The sequence below is a fragment of the Aotus nancymaae genome, unplaced genomic scaffold (assembly GCF_030222135.1).
Source record: "Aotus nancymaae isolate 86718 unplaced genomic scaffold, 86718_ANA_hifiasm-v0.15.2.pri h1tg000030l, whole genome shotgun sequence".
In the NCBI taxonomy this organism is placed as follows: domain Eukaryota; kingdom Metazoa; phylum Chordata; class Mammalia; order Primates; family Aotidae; genus Aotus; species Aotus nancymaae.
The window spans coordinates 1,674,034-1,699,566 of NW_026988443.1; the positions used below are offsets into that span (position 1 = coordinate 1,674,034).

Consider the following 25,533-nt stretch of genomic DNA (forward strand, 5'->3'; position numbering starts at 1 on the left):
CAGTCGGAGTTTCAGGAGCAACTTTGTATCCCAATCCTAATTATCTATGTATATAAATTTTCCTCTAAATTACCGCCTCCTGGGAAATGCAAAGCGGCTGGAAAGTGCTTTAGAGCTCTGCGCTCTTGGGAAGCCAAGTGTTTTAATTCCCGGTACAACAAATTAGTAAGAACCGAACACCACCGGCGGGGAATTCTGAGACCTCCGAGGAAGCTGGAGGAGCACAGTTCCGTGGAGCGCCGGGGCTCAGCCCGAGCAGCCGCGCTCCCCCGGGCGGGTTGAGCCGAGCCGGGCCGGGCCGGGTCCGCGGCGCCCGCGCGCCGCCCCCGGAGCCCGCAGTGGTGCCGCAGCCTCAGCGGCCGCAGCAGGTGGGACCCGGCCGGCCCGGCAGGCCCCGTTCCCAGCAGCGAGGTTAGCGCGCCGCGGGGCTGTTCGAAAACCGCTGCACGACGTCACGGCCGCGGCTTTTATTGTTCGCGTGGAATTACTTTTTGCCATCACATCTGAAGAAAGAGCGGCCTTCGCTCCACGACAGGAATCTCACAACTTTGCGAAGCGATAGGCGGAATTCTACGGAAGCGGCGCGAGGGCGCAGCTCGGAGGGCCCCGCGGGGCCCAGGGTCCTTCCAGCCGCCTTCTCGACCCGATCCCCTTTCCCATTAGCGCCCAGCGAACGTCGGCTGGACTCGCAGGGGCCGGAGGCGGCGCGCCAGGAAAGCCGGACAGTGCGCGCGCCCCACGGTCCGCCCCGAGTCGCCGCGAGTCCCGCCAGACAAAGAGGCGCGTCGGGTCCGGGGATCAGGGAAGGGACGCGGCAGCCGGGCAGGGCGGCACGCCAGCCTTCGCCCGTAGGGGGCGCCGTCCGCGGCCCCAGCACTTACCTTTGAGGACCGAGCAGAGCCGCTCCAGGGCCATGTTCCCGAGCTGCCCGGCGCTTCGCAAGGGGCTGAGGCGGCTGCAGCGCGGAGCTCACGGCCCGACGCAGCGGCAGCGGCCCCGCTCCATCCTCATCTCCGGCCAGCAGGTGCCTCCCCGCGGGGCAGGGCTCAGGTCCTGCGGTCCGCCATGCCCGAGCCCCCCGACGAGCGCCGCCTCCTGCTCCGCGGCGCCTAGTCCCATCGACCGCCCGGGGGCCGAGGAGTGCGGGCGCGCGGCGCGGGACGGGCGGTCGGCTACAAGCGCGGCCTCGGCGCAGGATCCACTGAAGTGGCGGGCGCGGGGCGCCCAGGCTCATTTAAGCAGGGAGCGCGAGCGCCGCGTGCCGGCTGCGCCGCCTGTGCGCATGTGCCCGCCCCGCCCCGCGCCTGGCGCGCCCGCCGCGGCCTCGCGCTCCGGGACGGCGTCGCTCCCCGCCGGCTGCCGTTAGGGCTGGGGACCGGCGGGGCGCGGGGGGTGCGGGGGTACCTTTCGCCCTGGCGGCGCGGTGCCCTCCCGCTCCGAGAGGCCGACGCCGGGGCATAGCCCGGCCGGTGCCCAGCCGCCGCGCAGGGTGCCCGGGGCAGCGGCCCGAGCCCTCGAGGCCTCCCGCCTGGCGGAGGCGCCCCGGAAGCGCCGCCCACCCTGGTCCCTCACCCTCGCCCGCCTGCCCCTACTCCGTCCACCCTCTCAGACGGAAAGGGGCGCTTCCCTCCGGTCCCCCGGACCTCTATTCAAGGTCAAAACTTCGCCCACCTCAGCTTTGCTCGACCCCGAGCAGGGAGGCGCGGACCTCGGCAGAGGGAGCCAGAGGCTCTCCCTGCCCTTCGCGCCAGTGAGTTCCCGATCCGCCGCGCTGCCGGCGTCTCCCCAGCGCCTGCCAGGTTAACAGGCACTTTAGTACCAACTCCTTAGACTCCCCTCATGAGGTAGGTTGTAGAGGATGGGAAAATCGAGCTCAGAGAGGTGAAGCCATTTGTCCAGAGTCACACAGCAGGTGAGCGGCAGGGCCGTGCACCCTCCCCCGGGGCTGCCCTCCTCAGCTAACCACGGCGCTGGCCGGCTTTGCCCGCTGATAGGAGTCTCCAGGTCCTGGTTCTTGGGGATATTCGTGATTCTGCTTTATTTTCTCCGTAGCGGTTATCACACCGATATGACCTTCCTCATTAATTTATTCGTTCATCCTTTGTATCTCCCTCACCCCTATACCATTAAACTATCAGCTGCTTGCAGGCAGGGAGATTACATTGATTTTTTTCACTCCACAGTAAGTATTGGGTGTTAATTATGTGCAGAAGACAATGATTGGTGCTGGAGAAACAACCGCAATCAAGGCCCTACCATAATAGAATATTTATGCCTGTGTCTACAGGTAGAAGGAACTCTACAAATGTTTGTCTAACCAGTTGTAGCTAAAGACAATGTCAGGCAAGTGAAAATTTTTTCAGGTGTTAAGCTCTTCTCTCTTTGTATTCCTCCAAGAAAGGCACAAAAGCATAAGCAATTCACAAGACCTACAAAGGAAAAACATTTCACACCAATTAATATCGAGGTGTTTCATCCTTTGCCATGGTGCTATGGGGGGCATAAAAATATGTGTAAGTCTTGGGTTCGTAAAGGTAACCACCTACAGTTAAGATCGCACACGACCAACTAGGAAATAAAACATTTAAGAACCTTTTCCTACGCCTATAATAAGGTCGCATGCGGCTGGGCGCGGTGGCTCACGCATGTAATCCCAGCACTTTGGGAGGCCAAGGCGGGCGGATCATATGAGGTCAGGGGTTAGAGATCGGCCTGACCAACATGGTGAAACCCCATCTCTACTAAAAATACAAAACTTAGCCGGGTGTGGTGGCCGGCGCCTGTAGTCCCAGGTACTCGGGAGGCTGAGGCAGGAGAGTAGCTTTAACTCGGGAGGTGGAGATTGCAGTAATCTGAGATCATGCCACTGTACTCCAGCCTGGGCAACAGCGAGTCTTCATCTCAAATAAATAATAATAAGGTGGCCTAATGGTAGAATAGGACAGTAAAAAGACAATGGTAAGTCTAAGTCACAGACAACAGTGAACAAAAAAAATTTGAGAGGAAGGGACTCTCAGCTTCCGGAACATAATACGTTCTTAATTTCACTGAAGATGTTAACTAAAGGAAAAAATCAGTGTGCGATGTCATCAGAGAAAGCATCCTGAAGGAGGTGACACATAAACCATGGAAAGGCTTGGGGTGGTGATAGGAGAGGAGAGGAGGCAGAAGAAGAAGAGCTCAGCAGGCAGGGAGCAGGGTGAGCCTGGAACGTGGGGCAAGTGTGTTTGGTATTAAAGATGAGGTTGGACATGGTGGGCTTTGATTATGGAGATATGTGCATGAATGCTAGTTAGGTGAATGGTGACTTTTAATAGTGGAGTAATGGAGTTCTGGGAAGATTCACCTGTTAGTTAAGGTTGTAATAAAAGGGGAGAGATTAGAGCAACCACCAGACTTCCAAAAGTAGATCTATAATACTTCTGCATTTACTTCAGTAGCTCTTACTGATAGTATTATTTTGATTAAACCTAAGAAGTCTTTTCTCCTCTAGAATGTTGGCTTGAGAGTAGATTCCAACTGGGAATGTTCACTTTGTGGCTCCCTTTTAAGACACCTATCTTTTAAATGTGCTGGTGGAATCATCTGCAGTAGATTTTTTGAGGAATGTAAGAAAGCACAGATCGTAGCTGAGACTACTGTGTGGCCATATGTTAGCCAAATCAAAAGGGAGGCAGTTTTCATATCTCTCACTTGGGTATTCTGTATTGAATTATTATTTTCCTGGAAGATCACCCAGTAGCACCCAGTCTGTTCCCAGATTACCTGCCAGTTTCTGGGTGACTGAGGACTTTGCTTTCCTTGCAAAGGAAAGGCATCCATTCAGGCTCTCCGACTCCTCACAGTCATTCCTATAGTCTGAATTAGGTTTTCTCTGACCAAGTCCTGTGTGGCATGTGAATGGTGTTGCATGGCATTTACTTGTTATTAGAATGAACCATTTTTTTTAAAAGGAAACATTTTATTGTCAATGTTTATACACTTAACAGATTTTTGTTGTCTCTCTGTTTTGCTGTTGTTTGGGAGTGTTAACACTCTACTACATGACAGCCGAGGAGGGCAGGTTGTTGCGTTTAAAGATTGTTACTTACTGTGTCCCCTCCTAGTTCATATGTTGAAACCCTAACCCCCAGTGTGCCTGTATTTGAAGAGGAAGGCCTCGAGGGAAGTAATTAAGGTTAAATGAGGCCAGATGGGTGGGTCCCTGATCTGAAAGAAATAGTGTCCTGATGGGAAGAGACATCAGAGAGCCTGCTCTCTCTTCGTGCACAGGCACCAGGAAAGGCCATGTGAGGACACAGCAAGAAGGCAGTCATCTGCAAGCCAGGAAGAACGTCCTCATCAGAAACTGAATTGGCTCCTGCCTTGATCTGGGACTTCAGCCTCCAGAACTGTGAGAAAATATGCCTGTTGTTTTAGCTACCCAGTCTGTGGTATTTTGTTGTGGCAGCCTGGACCAGCTAATACAGAGATTATAACTAAGGACGGTAGAGGAATTTAAAAAGAACCAAACTTTTATGTGCAGAAACTCTATTTGTAGTAAAATATAATATGGATCTTGAACTTTACAGCAATGGTGACATTTAGTGAAAAACAATTAGGTGAGTTCTCAGTATATGAAGATTTCAGTGATTATTACACAACTGTAGGTTTTTAAGGGAAGGAATAGAGGAAAATTAAAATTTTTAAAAAGGATATTCTATTAGTCTGCTCGGGCTGCCATGGCAGAATTACACTGTAAGCTACAGACTGGGTGGCTTACTGTATAGAAATGTATTTTCTCACGGTTCTGGAGGCTGGTTGGTTTCTACTGCAGCCTCTTTCCTGGCTTGCAGACCATCAGCTTCTCACTGTCTTCAGCGGCCTTTTACTCTTTCTGTGCACACCCCTGGTCTCTTCCTTTTCTCATAAGGACACCAGTCCTATTGGATTAGGGTCCCACCCTTCTGACCTCATTTAACCTTAATTATTTCCTTAAAGGCCCTGTCTCCAAAAAGTTATATAGAGGGATAGGGCTTCAACATGCGAATTTGTGGAAAACACAATTCAGCCCTTAAAATGTATGAACCACAGTCATTCCTGTGTTAATGATATTGAAGAAGAGCTGTCAGGGAGTCAAAGAGTTCTTTCAGTAACACTGTCCCCTAAACGTCTAAATTTCTAGTTAGCATAATTTTAAACAAAGAATGCTTTTAAGAAATATTGCTTCCTACTAATTACTAAAGTATGTCATCTTTACCAGGAAAATTTCAAATTGTCAAGAGAATTTCTGGTCATTAGTTACTTTCATTTGATTGTGAAAAACTAAGAAATGTCCTGATTTTAGTCATGTGCTATGTAACAACCTTTTGGTGGATGACAGACCACATACACAACTGTGATCCCATAAGATTCTAATACCATATTTTTACTGTAGTTTTTCTATGTTTAGATATCATTAGATACACAAATACCATTGTCTTGTAATTGCCTACAATATTCAGTACAGTCACATACTGAACAGGTTTGTAGCATAGGAATAATACACTAGACTGTAGAACCCAGGTGTGTAATAGGCTACACCATCTAGATTTGTATAAGTACACTCTATGAAGTTTGCACAATGACACATTTCTCAGAATGTATGTCTGTTGTTAAGTGACATATGACTGAATATTTCTTAGAATAAAATTGCTAACATATATGGTATCTTTTCTTCTTTAAAACCAAAATCCCATGTTGAAAAGAGATGTGTTCACTTAAACCTATTTACTTTCTAACCTGATGTTCTTTCATTAAAAAACAACAACCCCCTCCAAGGAAAAACCCTGTTTACTAAAAGCTGAAACAAATGTTAGTTCGTTGGTGCAATATGAAACCATAAAGTGTAAATTCTTGATTCAGTTATTTGGTAATGTTTTTTAAATAATAAAAATTTCTTATAAATTCAACTTAAGGACTTAATGGACTGTGAATACGTGTGCTGGCTTATATTCTTATGCTATTTAAAACTAACGTGACTGGAATGCATCTATTTAACTATATGTCAGTGTTATTTAATTCTTATATTTGTGAGAAAGGTATATCTTAATTATTGTAATATTAACAAATCTCAAACTATTTTTGTGCTATAAAATATATACTCTAAGACTTGTAATGAAACTTCTGTTTCTAGATATGTGATCTACAAAGGGATCTTTGGGAAAGTTTTATAAGATTTTTTTAAAATTGTGAAATATAATTCATATTTAGAAAAGTATCTTAAACAAATATGTGTGTACAGTTTAGGGTGAAGAACCATGTAAATACTACCCAAATCAAGAAATGAAACATCATCTATGTACTAAAGTCCTCCATATGCCTCTGCCTGGTCATAATCTCCCAATTCCCTAGAGTTTATCAGTATTCTGACTTTTATTATTTCCTACCTTTTCTTTGTAGTTTTAAAAATAAATGCATCCTTAAACAATATAGTTTAATTTTTCCTATTTTTGAACTTTATATGTATGAGTAGATCATGGTGTATGTATGCTTTTGTGTCTTGCTTTTTGGCTTAACTTTGTGAGATTAATCATGTGGTGTGTGCAAGTGTAGTTCATGAAATGTCATGGCAGTATAGTATTTCATTATATAAAAATCCATGTAGCTGGATATTTAGCAGTTTCTAGATTTTGGCCATTGTGAACATAGTTGCTATGAACATTTTTATACCTATAGCCTGATGCACATGTGTGAGAATTTCTTAAGCGTAGAGTGATATGTAGATTTAGAGAGTATGTGTATCTTCTACTTTAAATAAAACCAACCACTGCTTTTACTTTTTTTTTTTTTAAACTTAGTCCCATTAAGAGTGCATCAGACTTTTGTTGCTCCACATCCATACCCATATTTGGTTATTGTCAGCTGTTAATACTTTTTGTCAATCCTTTTGCTTAATTTTTTATTGGGTTGTCTTTTTCTTTCTAAATCATTTTGTAGGATTTCTAGATTTTGAGTAAAGTCAGTTTTATTTGTTGAAAATATCTTCTTTCATTTGGTGACTTGTCTCTTCACACTAAATTTTTATAGTTCTTGTGGACAGTTATTAATTTTAATATACTTTAATATATCAGAAGTTTCCTTTATAGATTAGTGTTTTTTTAATGACTTGAATAGGAAACCCACTGTCACCCTAGGATCATGAAGTTATTCTATTAAGTACCAGAAGCTTATACATTTGTATTCACATTTCACCTTCAATGCACCTGGAATTGATTTTTCTGTGTGACGGGAGTACAGTTACCTTTTAGTTAATGAGTTGTCTCAGCTTATTTGTTGTTAAAAGGCTGTTCATATTCCATTGCTTTGCAGGGCAGTGCTGCTGCCTTCCTGAATCAAATGTCCATGCATATGAGTCTTTCTCTGCACTCTCTAATATGTCACTAATACCACACTCTGTTAATCACCTTAACTTTTTATTTTTATTTTTTTTGAGACAGAGTTTCGCTCTTGTCATCCAGGCTGGAGTGCAATAGCATGATCTTGGCTCACTGCAACCTCTGCCTCCTGGGTTCAAGCAATTCTCTTGCCTCAGCCTCCTGAGTAGTTGGGATTATAGGCATGTGCCATGACGCTCGGCTAACTTTTATATTATTGGTAGAGTCAGGGCTTCACCATGTTGGCCAGGTTGGTCTCCAACTTCTGACCTCAGGTGATCCACCCGCCTCAGCCTCCTAAAGTTCTGAGATTACAGACGTGAGCCACCATGCCCAGCCTAATCACCTTAACTTCTTTTTGTTGTTTTGTTATCTGGTAGAGCAAGTCCTTGTTCTTTTTCAAGATTGTCTTGGCTGTTCTTAGTCTTTTATATTTCTGTATACATTTTAGAAACTGCATAGCAAGCTCAACAACACAATACCCCATTGGGATGAGTAGAGTTGGGAGGGCTTTGACATTTTTGCAATTTTGAGTCTACCTGTCCATTAACATGGTACATATGTGCATTTATTGAAAAATTTTCTTAGTGTTTCTCAGAAAAGTTTTATAATTTACCAGACAGAGATGTGTGGTACATCTTGTGTTGTATTGATTACTAGGTACTTGACTTTTTTCATGCTGTTATGTTACCTGTTTTAAATCCCATTTTCTAACTGATCATACTGGTGTATAAAAATGCAGTTGATTTTAGAAAGTGCCAAACAGTTCCCTAGAGTGGCTTTCCCATTTTGCATCCCCACCAGCAGTGTATGAAAATTCTAGTTGTTCCTCATCTTTATCAGCACTTTGAATTGTCAGTATTCTTTGTTTTATCCATGAAAGGATTCTTTATGATATGTGTAGTGGTATATCTTTATTGTTTTAGTATTCATTTCCCTAATGGCTTATCCTGTTGAACATTTTTTCATGTGCTTGTTTGCTGCTGATATATCCTCTTCAGTGAAGTATCTTCAAGTTATTGCCCACTCAAATTGTTTTTTATTTTTAATGGTAAAAAGATGTTTATTTAGACTTAACCAGCTGGACTCAGTTTAGATGACTCCCATCTTGTTGGTAACATGCAAAGCATCGTACGCAGGAGCCAGTTAAACATACACCTTCTCTCCATTGGGCCTGATTGATCAGGCCACATCAGTGTCTCAGAGCTTCTCCACATCCTGTTTGCTCTGGTGCTTGTTGGCTTTGGCATCCACAATGACCTAAAGTGTGTTGTTACCTTGTTTTCTTCATGGCAGACTCAATGGTCAGGGGGAATCAGGCAGAGTGGTCAAGTTTGTTTCTCCTGGGGGCACTCTTCTGAGGATATCTGGGCTGTCTCTAGAGCTGTAGTGCCTTGGGCTGCTGGAAGGTTGGTAAAGTGCAGATATTCCTTTTTGTATGTGGCTGTGGATGCTTTCCAGCGCTGCCTTCTTGGCCTTCAAAGCTTTTGCTTTGGGTTCAGCTTTGGGAGAGGCAGGAGCTTCCTTAGGTGTCATCTTGTCTGAGTTGTTATATTGTTGAGTTTTGAGAGCTAAGGATCCAAGTCTGTTGTTGGATATGTGAATTGAAAATATTTTGGGCCGGGCACAGTGGCTCACGCCTGTAATCCCAGCACTTTGGGAGGCCGAGGCGGGTGGATCACGAGGTCAAGAGATCGAGACCATCCTGGTCAACATGGTGAAACCCCGTCTCTACTAAAAATACAAAAATTAGCTGGGCACGGTGGCGCGTGCCTGTAATCCCAGCTACTCAGGAGGCTGAGGCAGGAGAATTGCCTGAACCCAGGAGGCGGAGGTTGCAGTGAGCCGAGATCGCGCCATTGCACTCCAGCCTGGGTAACAAGAGCGAAACTCCGTCTCAAAAAAAAAAAAAAAAAAAGAAAATATTTTGTTGGTTGGGTGCGGTGGCTCATACCTATTAATCTCAGCACTTTGGGAGGCCGAGGCAGATGGATCACTTAAGGTCAGCAGTTCGAGATCAGCCTGACTAACATGGTGAAACCCCATCTCTACTAAAAATACAAAAATTAGCTGGGCATGGTGGTGCATGCCTGTAGTCCCAGCTACTTGGGAGGCTGAGTCAGAATTGCTTGAACCAGGGAGGCAGAGGCTGCAGTGAGCTGAGATCACACCGCTGCACTCCAGCCTGGGTGACAGAGTGAGACTCCATCTCAAAAAAAAAAATTTTTTTTTTCTTTGCATATATACCTTGTCCATTCTCTTGGAAGTGTCTTTGTTAATGCAAACATTTTTAATTTAGATGAAGTCACATTTGTTAGTTTTTTGAAAGGATCATAACTTTGGTGTCATTTCTAAGAACTCTGCTTAACCCTACCTCATGAGGATATTCTATATGTTCTTTTAAAGTTTTATCATTTTACACTTTAAATTTATGACCCATTTTGAGTTAATTTTTGTATAAGTTGTGAGGTTTAGATCAAGGTTCTTTTTTTTTTTTCCTTTACCCTTAGTATTTATGGCAAATACAGACGATCGATTGTTCTGACAGTATTTGTTGAAAAGACTGTCTTCCACTCAGTAACTTTTACATCTTTGTCAAACATCAGATGTCTATATTTGTGTGGGTTTATTCCTGGACTCTATTTTATTCCATTGGTCTGTGTGTCTCTCTTTGCCAATACCACACTATCTTTATTACTTTAGCTTTATAATAAGTTTTAAAGTCACACAGCTTGATTTCTTCAACTTTGTCTTCTTTTTCAAAATTGTTTTAAACTATCCTTTCTTTTCTCTTTCATATAAGTTGCACAAAATCTTGTCCATGTCCACCCCAAGATACTGCTGGGATTTTGATAGGGATGGTGTGAAATCTACAGATCACTTTGGGGAGTATCAGGTCTTCCTTGCTTTCTTTCATCCTTCTTGTTTGTTAATATATGCATTTAATATTATAAATCCCCCCCCCTCAGCACTGCCTCCTACAAATTTTGGTATGTTGTATTTTTTGTTTGGCTCAAAATATTTTAAAATTTCCTTTGAGACTTCTTCTTTGACTATAGTCATTTAAAAATGTGTTAATTTCAAAATATATGGCTATTTTCCATGTATCTCTCTAGTTCAAATCTATTATAGTCTGATAATCTACTTTGTATGATTTCTATTCTTTTAGATTTGGTGAGACTTGTTTTATGGCCCAGAATATGGTCTATCTTGGTAAGTGTTCCATGTGCACTGAAAAAGACTATTTTGCTGCTGTTGGTTAGAGTTATGTAAATATCCACTAGGTTAGATTGACTGAGTGCTTTTCAGGTTAGCTCTAAGCTTTCTCATTTCCTGCCTACTTTTTCCTTCAGTTACTGGAGAAGAGTGTTGATGTCTCCCACTTAAATTGTGATTTTGTCTATTTCTCCTTACAGGTCTGTCAGTTTTTACTTTTTAGTTTATGAACATTTAGGGTTTTTTTTTTTTTTTTTTAATGTCAAGAAGAGGGGACTGATCTTGGGTGAGTCTGCTCTCTAGATGAGGCTGGCAGATGAACAGTGATGGCACTCCCAGAAGTTAGGATAAGAAGTCCTTTATTCTTGATGCCGGATCTGGACATACCACAGCATCTACCAGAAGGAGTATTTAGAGTTTTGTTTCTGGTTATATTCTGGTGATATTTTCCTAGGAATTGGTCCATTTTGTGTAAACTTTCAGATATATTGGTATAAAATTATTCTCAAAGTCTTCCTACTTCTAATAAATAGATTATCTGTAGTTATACCCTTTTCATTTTTTTTTTTTTTTTTTTTTGAGATTAGGTAGAGAAACTGAACTGTGATGTGTTCTCAATGGAATGCCACATACAACCCTATATCGAGTTCTGAGACAGGATGACCTTTCCTATCTCCTAACCTGTCCCAAGTTAGAATACGAAGGCTGGGCCTTTACATTCCCACATTCATCAGTTGGCTGCCCCAAAGGCCTCTAACAAGAAAAGGAAAACAGGTACAAATAACCAGTATCAAAAATGAAAAGGGTACTCAGCCTTCGTATTCTGACTTGGGACAGGTTAGGAGATAGGAAAGGTCATCCTATCTCAGAACTCGATGTAGGGTTGTGTGCGGCATTCCACTGAGAACACATCACAGTTCAGTTTCTCTGCCTAATCTTGTTTCCTTCCTTTCCCTTATACAGTTGTGGACCAAAAGCACTCCCTAATCTATTATCTATTTTATTAGCCTTTTAAAATAACTGGTCAGGTGCAGGTAATCACAAGGGCTGGTTTCCTTTAATTCACCTTTGTCCCGAGGAGTAAGCCCTTAAGTATCCTAGATCAGTCCTAGGTATATCACTGAGGTCTGCTGGACACATTTTAAGTTTTTGTTTCTTTTTATGAGGTATTCTAGCTACTTGCAAGGATGGGGCAATGTAAAGGGCTAGTTCAAATAAATGGTGTATTAACAACATATTTACAACATCTTCAAAATGATTATTAATTCTTAATTACTCCTCCTAGCTCCCCAAAGACGGATGACACAAATGTATAGTCAGTGGGAAAAAAGTGTCAGAAAATGTCAGTCACTGTAATGGGATGGGAAGGAAGAAAAGAGCCAGCACGTATCAAGTACCTTCTATGTACAAACTGCCATTTCAGACTCATAGCAGTCCTTGAAGGTAGGTATCACTCAATATCTTTGTTTAACAGATGAAGAAACCAAAGTTCAAATAAGTGGCTGATTCAAAGTCATGAAATCTGGGAGTTGGGCTCTGAATCCAGATTGGTCTGACCTCAAAGCCTTGTCCTCTTTCCACTGCAGTATTCAAAATGAAAACAAAGGTCTTCGTTAGTGATTCCAAATGTGTGACATAGTTTTTACCTGCTGTCCCTTAATATTAAAGTTGCGTTTGGAAATACAGAAGCAGTATTAATGTCACTGATTGTAGTTTTAATTGTCATTAACATTTTATTTGTCTTGTAAACACTGACTCCACATGAGTTTTAAGACTCAGGCTATCCATAGATAATGAGCCCACTCGTCTTTGGGAAAGTGTGGTGCCTGGCCCAGTTCTGTGGATTGATAACTAGTGAATTTAACTGAATATTACAGTCAGGAGAGTCCCTTCTTGCCCCTGACCCACAGAGAGGCAGTGGGCAAGTCACCTTACCCCAGTCTCCCAGTGCAGATAAATGCTTTCATAAGCTCTAAGGTCTCTTCATGTCCAAAATAATTATTTAAAAACTCACCAAAATACTTTGTTTGTTTCAATAAGGAATATTTATTAAGAAGACATGTTAACATGCTTAGATACAAAGTAAAAACATGCTACTCTCAGTGAAATGTAAAGAAAAAAATAACATGAAGAACAAAATTGTTTTCAGAGAAATTTTGTGTTTTATAGTCATCACATATCCATTTGCATATTAGAAAATTATTAGCATTGGTAAACTTTTTTTCTCAGTCTTTAACTCTTTTTAAAGTAACTTTTTGGCAATGTGAAGTTCACAATATAAAATTTGCATTGAAGTCTGATAGGAAATTACAGACTTCTCCAAGCCTTTGAGAATAGAAATGTGATTGAAGATTTGCATTCCCAGATGCTGCCTACAGCGGTTTCCTTTCAAGAAATCAAATGTTCTTCATTATCACATGATAAGGATCAGTTTTCAGAGGAAAATTTTTAGGGCACATTAATTCTTGGAGAGTACTATAATTTTTAGTTAATATGAGCAAGTAAATCTTTATAGAAGATGTCAATCACCAATAATTTGGCTTTTCCAAAGAATATTATTATTTCCTCATGCCTGAAAATAAAATTCTATCAAGTTTATATATTTCTATAATTAGATGTATAAGTCTAATAACATCATCTAAAATAGTAATAATGACAACTACCATGTACTGAGCACTTACTCTGTGCTAGGCACCAAGCTAAGCACTTTACATATGTCAGCCCATTTAATGTTTACAATAACTCAAGTGAGTATTATTAGCCCTACTGAATAAACAAGAAAACTGACGCTTAGAGAAGTTACACAAGAGCCAAGTTCAAACAGTGACTTTGTAAGTGGAGGAATTAGGAGTTTAAGGCAAGTCTGTCTTACTGTGATATGAAGTCAGAGTACCCGATCACTATATTGTATGCCATCAATGAGAGACCCCTGACCTGCTGCGATGAAGCTAAATGCATAATAACTCTGTGATATATTCACAAAAGTATAATTTGCATCATTAGAATAAGAAGCAAGACCAAGCCAAGTGGACACAAAATTTCCTGCTCATTTAAATATTTTTATTTACATGTCTTTTTCCATCATCATGACTCTAATAAGATTATAAATCACAAACACTGGAATACATGCAACACATTCCACAAAGGAACAAAAATGTACAGCACTACGGAATAAAGAACCCAAATTGATATACAAAGTGCTTAAAAAAAAAGACCTTGTGACATATTCAAACCATATTTATTTGAATACTCTCCAATAATTACCAAGGGATACATCATTTATAAATAATATTTAATCTCCCCTATTTTCTTTTTTAAGCCAGAATTTGTGTTTCAACTAATCAAGCGAACAGCCATTCCATTATTAAAGGCAAGTCACATGGCATCAAAATGAAACCGGTGGGCTTCTTGTCGTTTTTCTCTATCATCTGCTTTCTGAAAAAGAATTTTAGACTCGTTTATAAATGGTAGGAGAATGTTACAAAAAGACTAATTTCTGAAATACACAGGTTATTCATTTTTAGAGGTCTCCAGCAATTAGTAGATAATAGATACGATTTCCTAATGCAATAATCCTAGGAAGTATTATTGTAGTTTATAGTAGCTATTTTATAATTAATGATCTAATTGAATAAAAAAACCAACAAGAAATACTTAAATATTTAGGGCACGTTAAATACTTAGGGTCCTTAAATACTTAGCTTCTTATCATTTATTATCTATTTGAAAATATGAATAAGCACTAGATTCTATAAGGATAAATCAATGATTGCATTTTTCTGTCATTCTTAACACTGATGTTAATAAACAAATCTAGTGGGTGGGTGTGGTGGTGGCTCATGCCTGTAATCCCAGCACTTTGAGAGGCCAGGGAGTGTGGATCACTTGAGGTGAGGAGTTGGAGACCAGCCTGGCAAACATGGTAAAACCCCGACTCTACCAAAAAAATTCAAAAATTAGGTAGGGGTGATGGGCACCTGTAATCTCAGCTACTTGGGAGGCTGAGGCAGGAGAATCACTTGAACACGGGAGGTGGAAGTTGCAGTGAGCCAAGACTGCACCACTGCACTTCAGCCTGGGTGACAGAGTAAGACTCCATCTCAAACAAAACAAAAACAAAAAACAACAAAAAACAAATCTAAACTAAGTATATTAAAGTACTAATATACTAATTATTTTTTGGTTAACTTGTTAATTTAGAAGATATTCATTGGCCCTTTGCTCCCAATACTCCCAATATCAATACTGTGTTTGGTATTTTAAGATTATAAGAACCTCAGTTTTGTATCTTATCCTCCAAAAAGACAAATGCAAAACATACTGTATAACTGTAGTTCAAGATAAAAAGTGAAAAATGTTACCAAGTCTAAGAGACTACTTCTAGATTTGGGTGAGGAAAGAGAAAGCTTTGAAAAGACATGGAAAGCATTTGAAAGCATAGAAATGGTGGGAGCAGCATTCACTCCAAGCTGGCGGTACAACATCAGCAATCATGAGAAGGCTGGAAGGAGCACGGATATGTGAAAGGAACCGGTAAAAAATAAGACTTTGGAGTCACATTTAAGTCATATGCTGGCCAGGCCAAGGATTTTATACATAAAAGTCACCAGAGCTTTTTGAGCAGGGGAGTGACATGATGAAGGCTAAACTGAATGATGAGTCGTCTGGCAGCAGTGTGCTAAATGGAATGGAAAGTGGAGAAAACAGAAGGAGAGAGGCCAAGTAGGACGTAAAAAGGGGCTGGGCTGGAGCAGTGCAGTAGGAATGTAGAAGTGGAGTCAACTGAAAAACTTCTTACGGAGGCAGAGTCCATAGGCGAGTGATGAAATCTTATATGTAAGTAAGAGAGATGAAGCTTTAGAATGCTGGTTTTGAGGTATTTCTAAGTCATCTAGGTTGAGCTATCATGGTGACAGCTGGAAATGGGAAAGGACCTTTAGAGATAAGAGCTGGGGATATCCAAAGCCATGATTTTAAATAAAATTGGCAGGGAAAGTGTTGAAAGAAGAGGGCCAGGGGCAGACACTGTGGAAAGCCTGCATTGAGAAACTGGTAGAAGGAACCAGCCGGCTTGGGTAAAAAATCAGTTAAAGAGGTTCTACCTCTTTGAGATACCACACTGCCACAGGAGATACAGTATATACGTGGTCAAATATATACTTGTGCTTAAAACCTTAATTTTGGGCCACTGCATAATTATTGTTATAAGCCCACAATGTTTATGCTGTAATCAGATCTACTGAGGAATTAATGAAATTAATTTCCTGTGCTTCATAGGTCAAGAACTATGGAATCTTTCAGATGATATTCTGATACTTCTGGACAAAGTATGTATGGTTGTCTTTGATCTTACTCTTAAGTTGTAATCTTCAAGTTAACTGAATATGTAATTCCATGTTATTGTTTTTGATATATAAAGGAATGATTTTTTAAAAGCGACAAACCTATGAACATTTATAGAACAATTAATAATGTTCTATTTTTCATACGTTAAAAGAACAAAGACAGTAAGTTTAGTTAGCAAAAAATGATTATGATAGCGTGATGATCCAGAGTGTAGGTGCAAAAAAAAGAAAAACATCTTTCTTTTGTGCCACAAAGAAGCCCTTTTTAGAGGGCATTAATTGAAACCCATATACAAATAGAAATTAGCTTTTCAATTATATCTAAACTGCTAATTAATTTATAGTGATAGCTTCTTCTTTTTTTCTTCACATAAACATTGCATAAAAATCTTTTACATATTTGGGAGATTTGTTTTCAATTATTATTTAGAGTATTATATTAAAGAACAGAAATCAGTTTAATGCAAAGAATACTTAATAGATGAAAAATATGTTTGTGGCTTTTTTCTTTTCTTTTTTTTTTTTTGAGACAGGGTCTCACTTCTTTTGCCCAGGCTAGAGTGAAGTGGTGCAATCACGGCTCACTGCAGCCTCAACTTTCTGGTCTCAGGTGATTCTCCCACCTCAGCCTCCTGAGTAGCTGGGATTACAGGCTTGTCTCATGGCGCCTGGCTAATTTTTATATATTTTGTAGAGACGAGGTTCATGTTGCCCAGGCTAGTCATGAACTCCCGAGCTCTAGCAATCTGCCCACCTCGGCCTCCCAAAGTGCTGGGATTACAGGCGTGAGCCACCGCGCCTGCCTGTTTATTGCTTTAGTTGTTACCTTCTGCATAAACTTCGAGAACATAATTTAACCTGTTTGTACTCTAATTTCTTTAAAAGAGATAGCTGTTAATCCTAGCTAAAGAACGTCTACGGCTTTATCAGTAGATACAGAACACAAATTCATTTTAAAAATCATTATAATTTTTCAGGTCATTATGAAATTGCTTCTAAATGCCTTTTGATTTCTGGGTGATCACTTTATTACTATTGTACAGCATCAAACTTTTATGAATTGATAGGAGATATTAGTAACTTCCAAGGATAAATGAAATTATCATCAATAAAATGATGCTTTGAAAAGAACTTGAAAATGAAGAAATTCTGATCATACGAAAAAAGTTTAAAATAAATATAGTGTTTTTAAAGAGCAATGTATGTATTACTAGAATAAATTAACCAAAGTTAATGTTTCATTTAAATGAACAAACCTTTTCCTGCCAATGTAAAATGCCAATTATTGCCAAGATGAAAACACACACACCGATGAGAGCTATAGCAGTAAGCAGAACAATGTTACTTGGTGTAAGATACAGTTTGGCACTCCAACTGTAGATAAAAACAGAACAGATTAAAATTACAAATTTTACTTAAAAATAACAGTTATATTGAGACCCCAAAGCAAAATAGCTTATTAATTAATGAGTCAATTTATTCATTAAACCATTCATTCATCTGTTCATTCATTATAAAGAAAACAAAAGCAATTAAAATCAGATAGTGCTGAGAATATTGATAATGCTATGGTTTATATTTAGACAATTGAAGTAGAATTTTTGATGAGATATTTCAATATTTTTCATTTCTAAGTTTGATCCTATGAGAATTATTCTTAGGTACACATATCTAAGGGTACTTTGGACAATCATAGACATCTTTTTTACATCTTGATCTACCTGCTTATTTGAAATCTTGAACTATAAAATGAGGTAGTCACATAAGCCTAGAAGCCTTCTGTATCATCTTATTTTTGACATGTGTCATATATATATGACCAACGAAAACATAAATATTTTGCCTGTTGATGGCTTGTGCAAAACTTCTATAATTTTTCTATCATGTTGGAGGGTTTACATTACTACAGTGACTTTTAGGTTGAGTCACTTACAAAATCACCTTTAGTCCCTCACTGTTAATGGCAATATACAGACTAGAGGTGTTTAAAAAATAGAAATAGCTCTTTCCTTCTAAAACAGTCCAAGTAATAGATTTACATACCCTGAAAAGCCTAAAACTAAGGACTGTATCACCAACACTGCAGGTTGTTATATACACGTAACTTTTTGTTCTCCCTAGAAATAGGTAATGGACATATTTTTATTTTAAAAGTTTAATTAAGGTAAGAATGTTCTGGTAAATAGCAAGTAGCTATTGACTTATTCTGGGATAATTAAAGTTTATTGATCCATAAGTTAGCCTCTAGTCAATAAACCTCAAAATACACCTCAAACTAAAATCAATTTGGTTTTTATTATATACATTTCTTTGGAAAGACTAAGAGAAACATGAAAAAATGTTGAGATTATGGAAAAAAGCTATGGTACAACTTTCTGGAAATTCAGAAGAGTAAGTAAACCTTAAGAAAACAAATACTGTGAATTAGTTGAAAGCTACTCTTAGTGTTGTACTCATACTTAAGAAAACAGTTCTTTTATGAGATGTTTTTGGTAGTTCCACTTTTAAAATAGATTTTTAACAAATCAGGAATGTAAGTATTTTGGTTAAAAAAAAAAAAAAAGACAAAAGCCAATCCTCAGTTTTCTGCTCAGAGGCAGTCTCACCAGTTTCTTGCATATCCTTTCAGAGATATTTTATGCATACATGAACATGTATGTGTAGATATCTTCTTTTTTATCACAATGGCTGCTTGTTATACATACTCTTCTACATTTTGCTATTGCTTCTTTTGTTTGTTGTTGTTGTTTTTTAGCTTACCACTCCATCTTAAGTGACTGTTCTATGTCCGTGGCAGTGAAAAAAAGTCATGATACTGAACTGTATAGAAGTATCATACTTTATATAGTTTCTTACTCATGGTCCAGATTTTCTAGTTTTACTGTAAATTTCATCTATAGAAAACTAACACAAACATACAATACAGGCTCATTAAAAAAAATCTGAACCAGGACTATAACTGTTTCAATGATGCCATCTTATTCCAACCATAAGGCAGTAATAAAGTTTATTTTCTTAAGCAGTTTGGTTCTAAAGCCCATTAATCTATCATAAAATGCATCTGCTCAGTTGTGCTGGTAAACTGGCTCTGAGGTAGAGAGGGGTGGAGGAAGCCCTGTTTATGGTACCTGCCAATTTTCATGGAGTAGATTCTCCCACCATAACTGATTTCAGTGTGACTTCACTGAATAGAGATGCAGAGAGTCAGCTCATAAGGTGGCACAGCTGGTTTTGGCACTCAATACAGTCGATCGAGACATTTAATAAAGAATGATGAAGCCCGTATTTTCAGAGGGAATGTAACAAGCAGGGGACCCCACTGATTACATATTCACAGATAAATTCACCATTTCTTTTTAGTTATTTTCCCTTATTGATATTTGTCTAGCATATTTTTCTCTATGAAATTTAAATGTTAGGGAATGCTTTTATTGCCTAACTTAAAAAGAATAGAATCAATCTAGGAATTTAAATAAAAATGAACAAAGATAAATTAAGGATTTCGAGTTAAATGCTGTATTATGAAATGAATGTATTCTGCTAATAAGGATAAAAATACCTACTGTTCACTTAACATATGCTTAGCACTGTGTTAAGTGTCTTGAGATGCAGAAACTGAGTCTTGGAGAGGACAAAGGACTGGCTCCTGTCTTGCAGTTAGTCAGCAATGGAGCTGAATTTTTCAAGCCTACATCTATTTAAAACGCCAAAATTTGTGCCCAACCATTGGGATATATACTACTTCTCAAATAATTTATTTAAAAATCAGTGCTTTATACAAAGATTTAGTATCCTGAAATTTTGAATTTATAAGTAGTAAACTGAAAAGCAGTTTATTTAAGCAGAATATGTATAAATCCCTAATTAGTTAACCTGATGTTTTTCTAATAGGATTGAATTTGTTCTTCATGAAAAATATCTGGGACCTTTTATGTAAGTATGTTTAGTCATTTAAAGTTTGCCGTAAGCAAATTAAGGGATGGGTACTCATGGGAACACAGCAGGAACATGAGAGAGTTTAAAAGACATCACTATATCTATAATTCAGAGTTAGCAGTGTCTTTACCAAATCAGTTCAAGCAAGGACATTACCTTCGAGGGACATTGTGAGGGTATGGAATGACAATTAGTTGGGAATTTGGAATGATTGCAGTCCACTCTTGTTTTCGTATAGACTGGAAGAAGAATTTAAGAAGATTTAACATTCAGTACATTTAAAAAACACAATTATTATTCTAAATAAATAAGGAAAAATCTCAACTACTTTGAGATATTCAACTTCTAGGTATGTATTAAGCTATGTTTACCAATATTAAGCCAAAAATAAAGCTTTTGTATCATCTGTTGGAAAACTTTCTCATCTTTTCAGGGAAAGATTTTACATATGCATAAACATATATACATATGTAAAATGTAATATATGTATAAACATATATACATATATGTATAAATATATACATATATACATAATATATGTATATAAACATATATACATATATAAAATGTAAAATATATATATAAATATATATACATAGATTTTATATATATATAAAACTTTTATAAATATATAAATATATATATTTATATATATAATACATATTTTATATGTATTATATATATAAATATACATATATATGTATATTTATATATAAATATATAGATTATATAAAAGTTTATATATATATTTATATATATAAAGTTTTATATATATATAAAATTTTATATATATAAAATCTATCTATCTATCTATCTATATATCTATCTATGTATTTGAGATGGAGTCCCGCTCTGTCACCCAGGCTGGAATGCAGTGGTGTGATCTTGGCTCACTACAACCTCCACCTCCTGGGTTCAAGCAATTCTCCTTCCTTAGCCTCCGGAGTAGCTGGGACTACAGGTGCACACCACCATGCCCAGCTAATTTTTTGCATTTTAGTAGAGATGGGGTTTCACCGTGTTGCCCAGCTGGTCGCGAACTCCTGAGCTCAGGTGATCCACCTGCCTCGGCCTCCCAAAGTGCTGAGATTAAAGGCAAGAGCCACTGCACCCGTCAGGAAAGATTATATTTGTGTTTTATGAATTTATTCATTCAACAAACATTAGACACTTAAGTAGCAGGCAGTGTTCAAAGGGTTATATACAAATGCTGCTTGGAGCTAAAATTCAAGTTAAGGGGAGACAGACAATAAAGCAAGTAAAATAATACAATTATACATATTATATATAATACACATATGTATAATAATAGTATTTATGTTAGTAAAATATTTTATGTACACGTTAGGTGGTGAAAAATGTTAGGAAGAAAAAACGGGTTAGAGGGATAGGTGAGGTTTTGGGAGAGGAGAGGGAAAAAGTACATGGTATCTTCAAATCATGATGTGCTCTATGTAAGATAAGCTTAGGTCACTACCAATACATTTTTCTTTATTCTCTGAAGGGAATAAAAATATTTTATTTATTTGAATTCAAATTCAATTAGGTTCAAATTATTTAATTTAAATATTTAAATAGTGAATATTAAAACATAGATTAATTGTAAACAAAATGAATTTTTACTCACTTTTTCTCCAGATGGACGGGGAATACCAACATAGAGATGGTCAAGAAAATTTGCGCTCCGACCTAAACCAAGCACGTTGTATGGTAGTTGGAGAGCTAAATGTGCAGATTGGCTGAGTTGGCCAGCTAGAATTATTCAATTAAAAAAACATTAAAAACATCTCTGGAAACACTGCTCCCATCAAATATTAAAATGATAAAATGTTAAAAATATAGGTATTAGAATGTATCATGTTTAAAAATGTGAAGTGAAACATACAGTTCATTAATATTAATGATTCATTTTTTTCTTTTTTTGAGACATGGTCTCACTCTGTGACCTAGGCTGCAGCTGCAGTGCAGTAGTATGATCACAGCTCACTGAGCCTTGACCTCTCAGGCTCAAGCTATCCTCCTATCCCAGCCTCCCAAGTAGCTGAGACCACAGGCGTGCGCCACTATGTTGAGCTAATTTTTAAATATTTGTAGAGACGGGGTTTCACTATGTTGCCTGGCCTCAAACTCCTGGGGTCAAGTGATTCCCCTGCCTCAGCCTCTCAAAATGCTGGGATTATTGGCATGAGCCACTGTGCTCACCCAGTGATTCACTTTTTACAGAAAACAGCTTTAATGAGATATAATTCACATACCATACATATCACCCATTTAAAGTGTACAGTTAAGTGGTTTTGAGTATGTTCAAAGAACTGTTCAGCCATCACCACAATCTAATCTTAGAACATTTTTATCACTTGAGAAACTGTATACATATTAACAGTCACATCTGTTTCCACCCCACATACGTCCAGCTGTATGTAATCACTAATCTGCTTTCTGACTACAGATTTGCCTATTCCGAAGGTTTCATATAAATGCAATCATACAATGTGGTCTTTGGTGACTGGCTTCTTTCACTTAGCATGTTTTCAAGGCTCATATGTTTCTGTACTTTATTACTGTTATTTGCCAAATATTACTGTTGTGTTATATAAATTTAGTTTCATTAGTTTCATTAATTGATGGACATTTTAGTCATTTCCATTTTTGGTTATTATGAATAATACTGCTGTGAACATACATACACAGGGTTTATTTTTGTATTTACTCGTTTTCCTTTTTCTTGCTTATGTAGCTAAGAGTGTTTAACATCATTAGGAATTACCGAACTGTTTCCAAAGTACCTGCACCATTTTATGTTCCCACCAGCAATGGATGATGGTTCAAATTTTTCCACAAACACTTTTTATTGTGTCTTTTTTATTACAGCCATTCTCGTGGTTGTGAAGTGGTACCTCACGTGGTTACTTGCATTTCCCAAATTACTAACAGTTGTTAATCATGAAAATGATCAATAAGCACGTGAAAGAAGCTCAACTACACACACACACACACACACACACACACTCTCTCTCTCTCTCTCTCTCACATACACATACTTGTCAAGTTAGGCATCTGGCCTTTGAGACACATTTTCTGTTGTCTTTTTTTTTTTTTTTTTTAAAGAAATATGTATTAGCATACTTTCCTGTTTCTTTGTAGGTCTTATAATTTTTGTTGAAGACCGGACCTTTAAGATAATAGTGACAACTGTGGTATCACTTAACCCCACCCAAGGGTTTGTTGTTTTTGTTACTGTTTGTTTAGTGACTTTTTTTTTTTTCATTTAGTGAATTCTGTGGATTCTATTTCCTGAAGTGGTTGCCCCCAAGTTCTTTTTAATTTTTATTTTTAAAGTTTTTATTCTACATCTGGCTTCCTACTTGACATACTTGGGTGAGTATTATTTAGTGGTCAGCCAGTGATTTGTTGTAAGATTTCCCTAAATATCTTTCCTGTACATCTTCCACCCTTTGTCAAAGTGATTGTGTGAAGGCATGTCTTTAAAAAAGTTCAAAGTTCAGACAGTTTAAAGGACAGACTTAGTTTTCATTTCCTGCTTACGTAGGGCTACATGGTGAAGCAGAAGGGAGCTGAGTATTTGAATGAGGTGCTTTTCCTTTCTAGGAATTTGCAAAGTCTTCTAGATCCCCAAGAATATGTTGTAGCTTTTCAAAGCTGCCTATGTTTTCCAGTTTTCTAAGAATTCCTCTTCTGTTTTGACCAGGATCTTGTTTCCTCCACCTTTAATCACAGGGTCTGGTAGCTGAGATGTTGCCCTCAGATTACTGTTTTTGGTAATGCCCTAGTCAAATGAAATAGCCAAGATACTGAGAATGAAGATTTTCCAGGGAGTTGCTAGTTTAGACAAAATGTTGATAGTATAGGGATAGAGATTTTCATGCAGCTCCAAGGAGGTCAGTCATAACCATTGGCTGTGAAGCTGCTAGCTTTCCATGGCTACTGCACTACTCAATTGAGAAGGGAGGCAGGATAGGAACAGCTCCAAGTTAAAAATGCCACAGACTCTGTGTCTTATCAAGGATCAGTAGTTTTCCTTAGAATAGACAATACTCAGTCCATTCTGTGGCTTTGGTTAATTTCCAGAGTTCTGAAATGGTGGATATTATATGGTTGGCCAGTAATTTTTTGTTGTTTTTTTGTGGGGGGGCTCTGGAGAGTAAGTTTATGTGGCCTCACACTGCCATTCCAATAGTCAATCTTTTCCTACTGTCATTCACTTTTATAGAATATCTATTTCCTAGGTATTTTTCTACATGCTAAAACTTAACATTTAAATGACAAAGTTAATTAATATATAAATATTTTAATATTCAAGAAGGCTCTGCTAAACATCACTAATGTTATAAAAAATATGTAATCACTGGAAAGTATATTTACCTGATTATATAGTTCTCAAGTTGGAAACAGTAAGGTATAATGGAAAGGAACATGAATTTAAGGATAGACATTTAAATTAACAATGTATCTGAAACTGGAAAATAGTATTGTGAACAGCATAGGCTGTAGAATTAGTCCATCTTGTTGAATTGTGCTGATTGAAAGATAATGTTTAAAAGTAGAGTATCTCACATAGTAAATAATCATGTTAGCTATCTTTGTTAGGATAAAATTTATTCTTACAGAGTTGAATTAAAAATTAAACACAGGCCGGGTACGGTGGCTCACGCCTGTAATTCCAACACTTTGGGAGACCTAGGCAGGTGGACTGCTTGAGCTCAGGACTTTGAGACCAGCCTGGGCAATGTGGTGAAACCCCATCTCTACAAAAAATACAAAAATTAGCCAGGCATGGTGGCTTGTGCCTGTAGTCTTAGTTACTTGGGAGCTGAGGTTAGAGAATCACCTGAGCACAGGGAGGTTGAGGCTATAGTGAGCTGTGATTGCACCACTGCACTCCAGCCTGGGAGACAGAGTGAGACCCCGTCTCAAAAACAAACAAAAATAAAAATTAAACACAAGCTGATTTCATTACACTATTAGCAAAGACTGCCTGAACAGAAGTAAACCAAAAATAAAATTCTAAGCCTCACAACCAACTGATGGACCCTCCCCTCAGGCATTCAAAAGTTAACCTGAAAAACTAGTTCAGGCCATGAATGGGAAGTGAGGGTCAGACATGCCTCATTATAGTCTCCTTTCTTTTGGAACAGGCACAGCTGACCAGCATTAACAGCAATACAAAGACCTTAAGACTGAAAGAACAGACTTTTTAAGTCTGATAAAAAGCATTTACAATCTACTCTCTCTGAAGCCTGCTATCTGGAGCCTTCAATCTTCACTGATAAAACCTTGGTCTCCACCATCCCTTATGTTAAAAGACTTAAAGTTGACTTTTTTTGTCCACAAGACATCAAACAAGGCTTCTGTTTTTCTGTTTATACTATTAAAATTGCCTATGCAATAAGAAAGCTTAAAACTATTAAGGAGAATAGTAATGAAGTAAAATTATCCAACAACTTCAAATAAAGAGATAATCATCATTACATTTTAGCATACTTTTAGTCACAAACTTTTTTCTCCAAGGAATGTGCATGAACAAATAAACACATTTTAGCATAGTTTAGTATTATTTTCACTCAGTATTATTCATGAGTATTTAGTCATCATGAAAATTCTTTAAAAATAGATAAGCAGAG

General features: G+C 38.6%; 2 protein-coding genes and 1 long non-coding RNA gene across 4 annotated transcripts in view; 1 reads left to right on the top strand and 2 right to left on the bottom strand.

Annotated features, from left to right (window-relative positions):
- Positions 1-960, bottom strand: part of NETO2 (neuropilin and tolloid like 2) — a 63,449-nt gene extending 62,489 nt beyond the window's left edge. For both annotated transcript variants that reach the window (XM_021673608.2, XM_021673606.2), the window contains exon 1: positions 882-960. In XM_021673608.2, the coding sequence (XP_021529283.1) occupies positions 882-915 (34 nt within the window). In that variant the 5' untranslated portion in view covers positions 916-960. The remainder of the gene's footprint in view (positions 1-881) is intronic.
- Positions 961-1,320: 360 nt separating this feature from the next.
- LOC135277222 (uncharacterized) lies at positions 1,321-21,635 on the top strand. The gene is made up of 5 exons (XR_010344801.1): positions 1,321-1,750; positions 11,896-12,053; positions 15,888-15,937; positions 19,847-19,888; positions 21,530-21,635. It is a non-coding gene; the product is annotated as an uncharacterized LOC135277222 (long non-coding RNA).
- Positions 13,649-25,533, bottom strand: part of ITFG1 (integrin alpha FG-GAP repeat containing 1) — a 301,870-nt gene continuing 289,985 nt past the window's right edge. Inside the window, exons 15-18 of the mRNA XM_012473547.3 lie at positions 21,519-21,643; positions 20,048-20,130; positions 17,212-17,329; positions 13,649-14,045 (exon numbers count right to left, since the gene is read on the bottom strand). Of these exons, the coding sequence (XP_012328970.1) occupies positions 13,986-14,045; positions 17,212-17,329; positions 20,048-20,130; positions 21,519-21,643 (386 nt within the window). The 3' untranslated portion in view covers positions 13,649-13,985. The remainder of the gene's footprint in view (positions 14,046-17,211; positions 17,330-20,047; positions 20,131-21,518; positions 21,644-25,533) is intronic.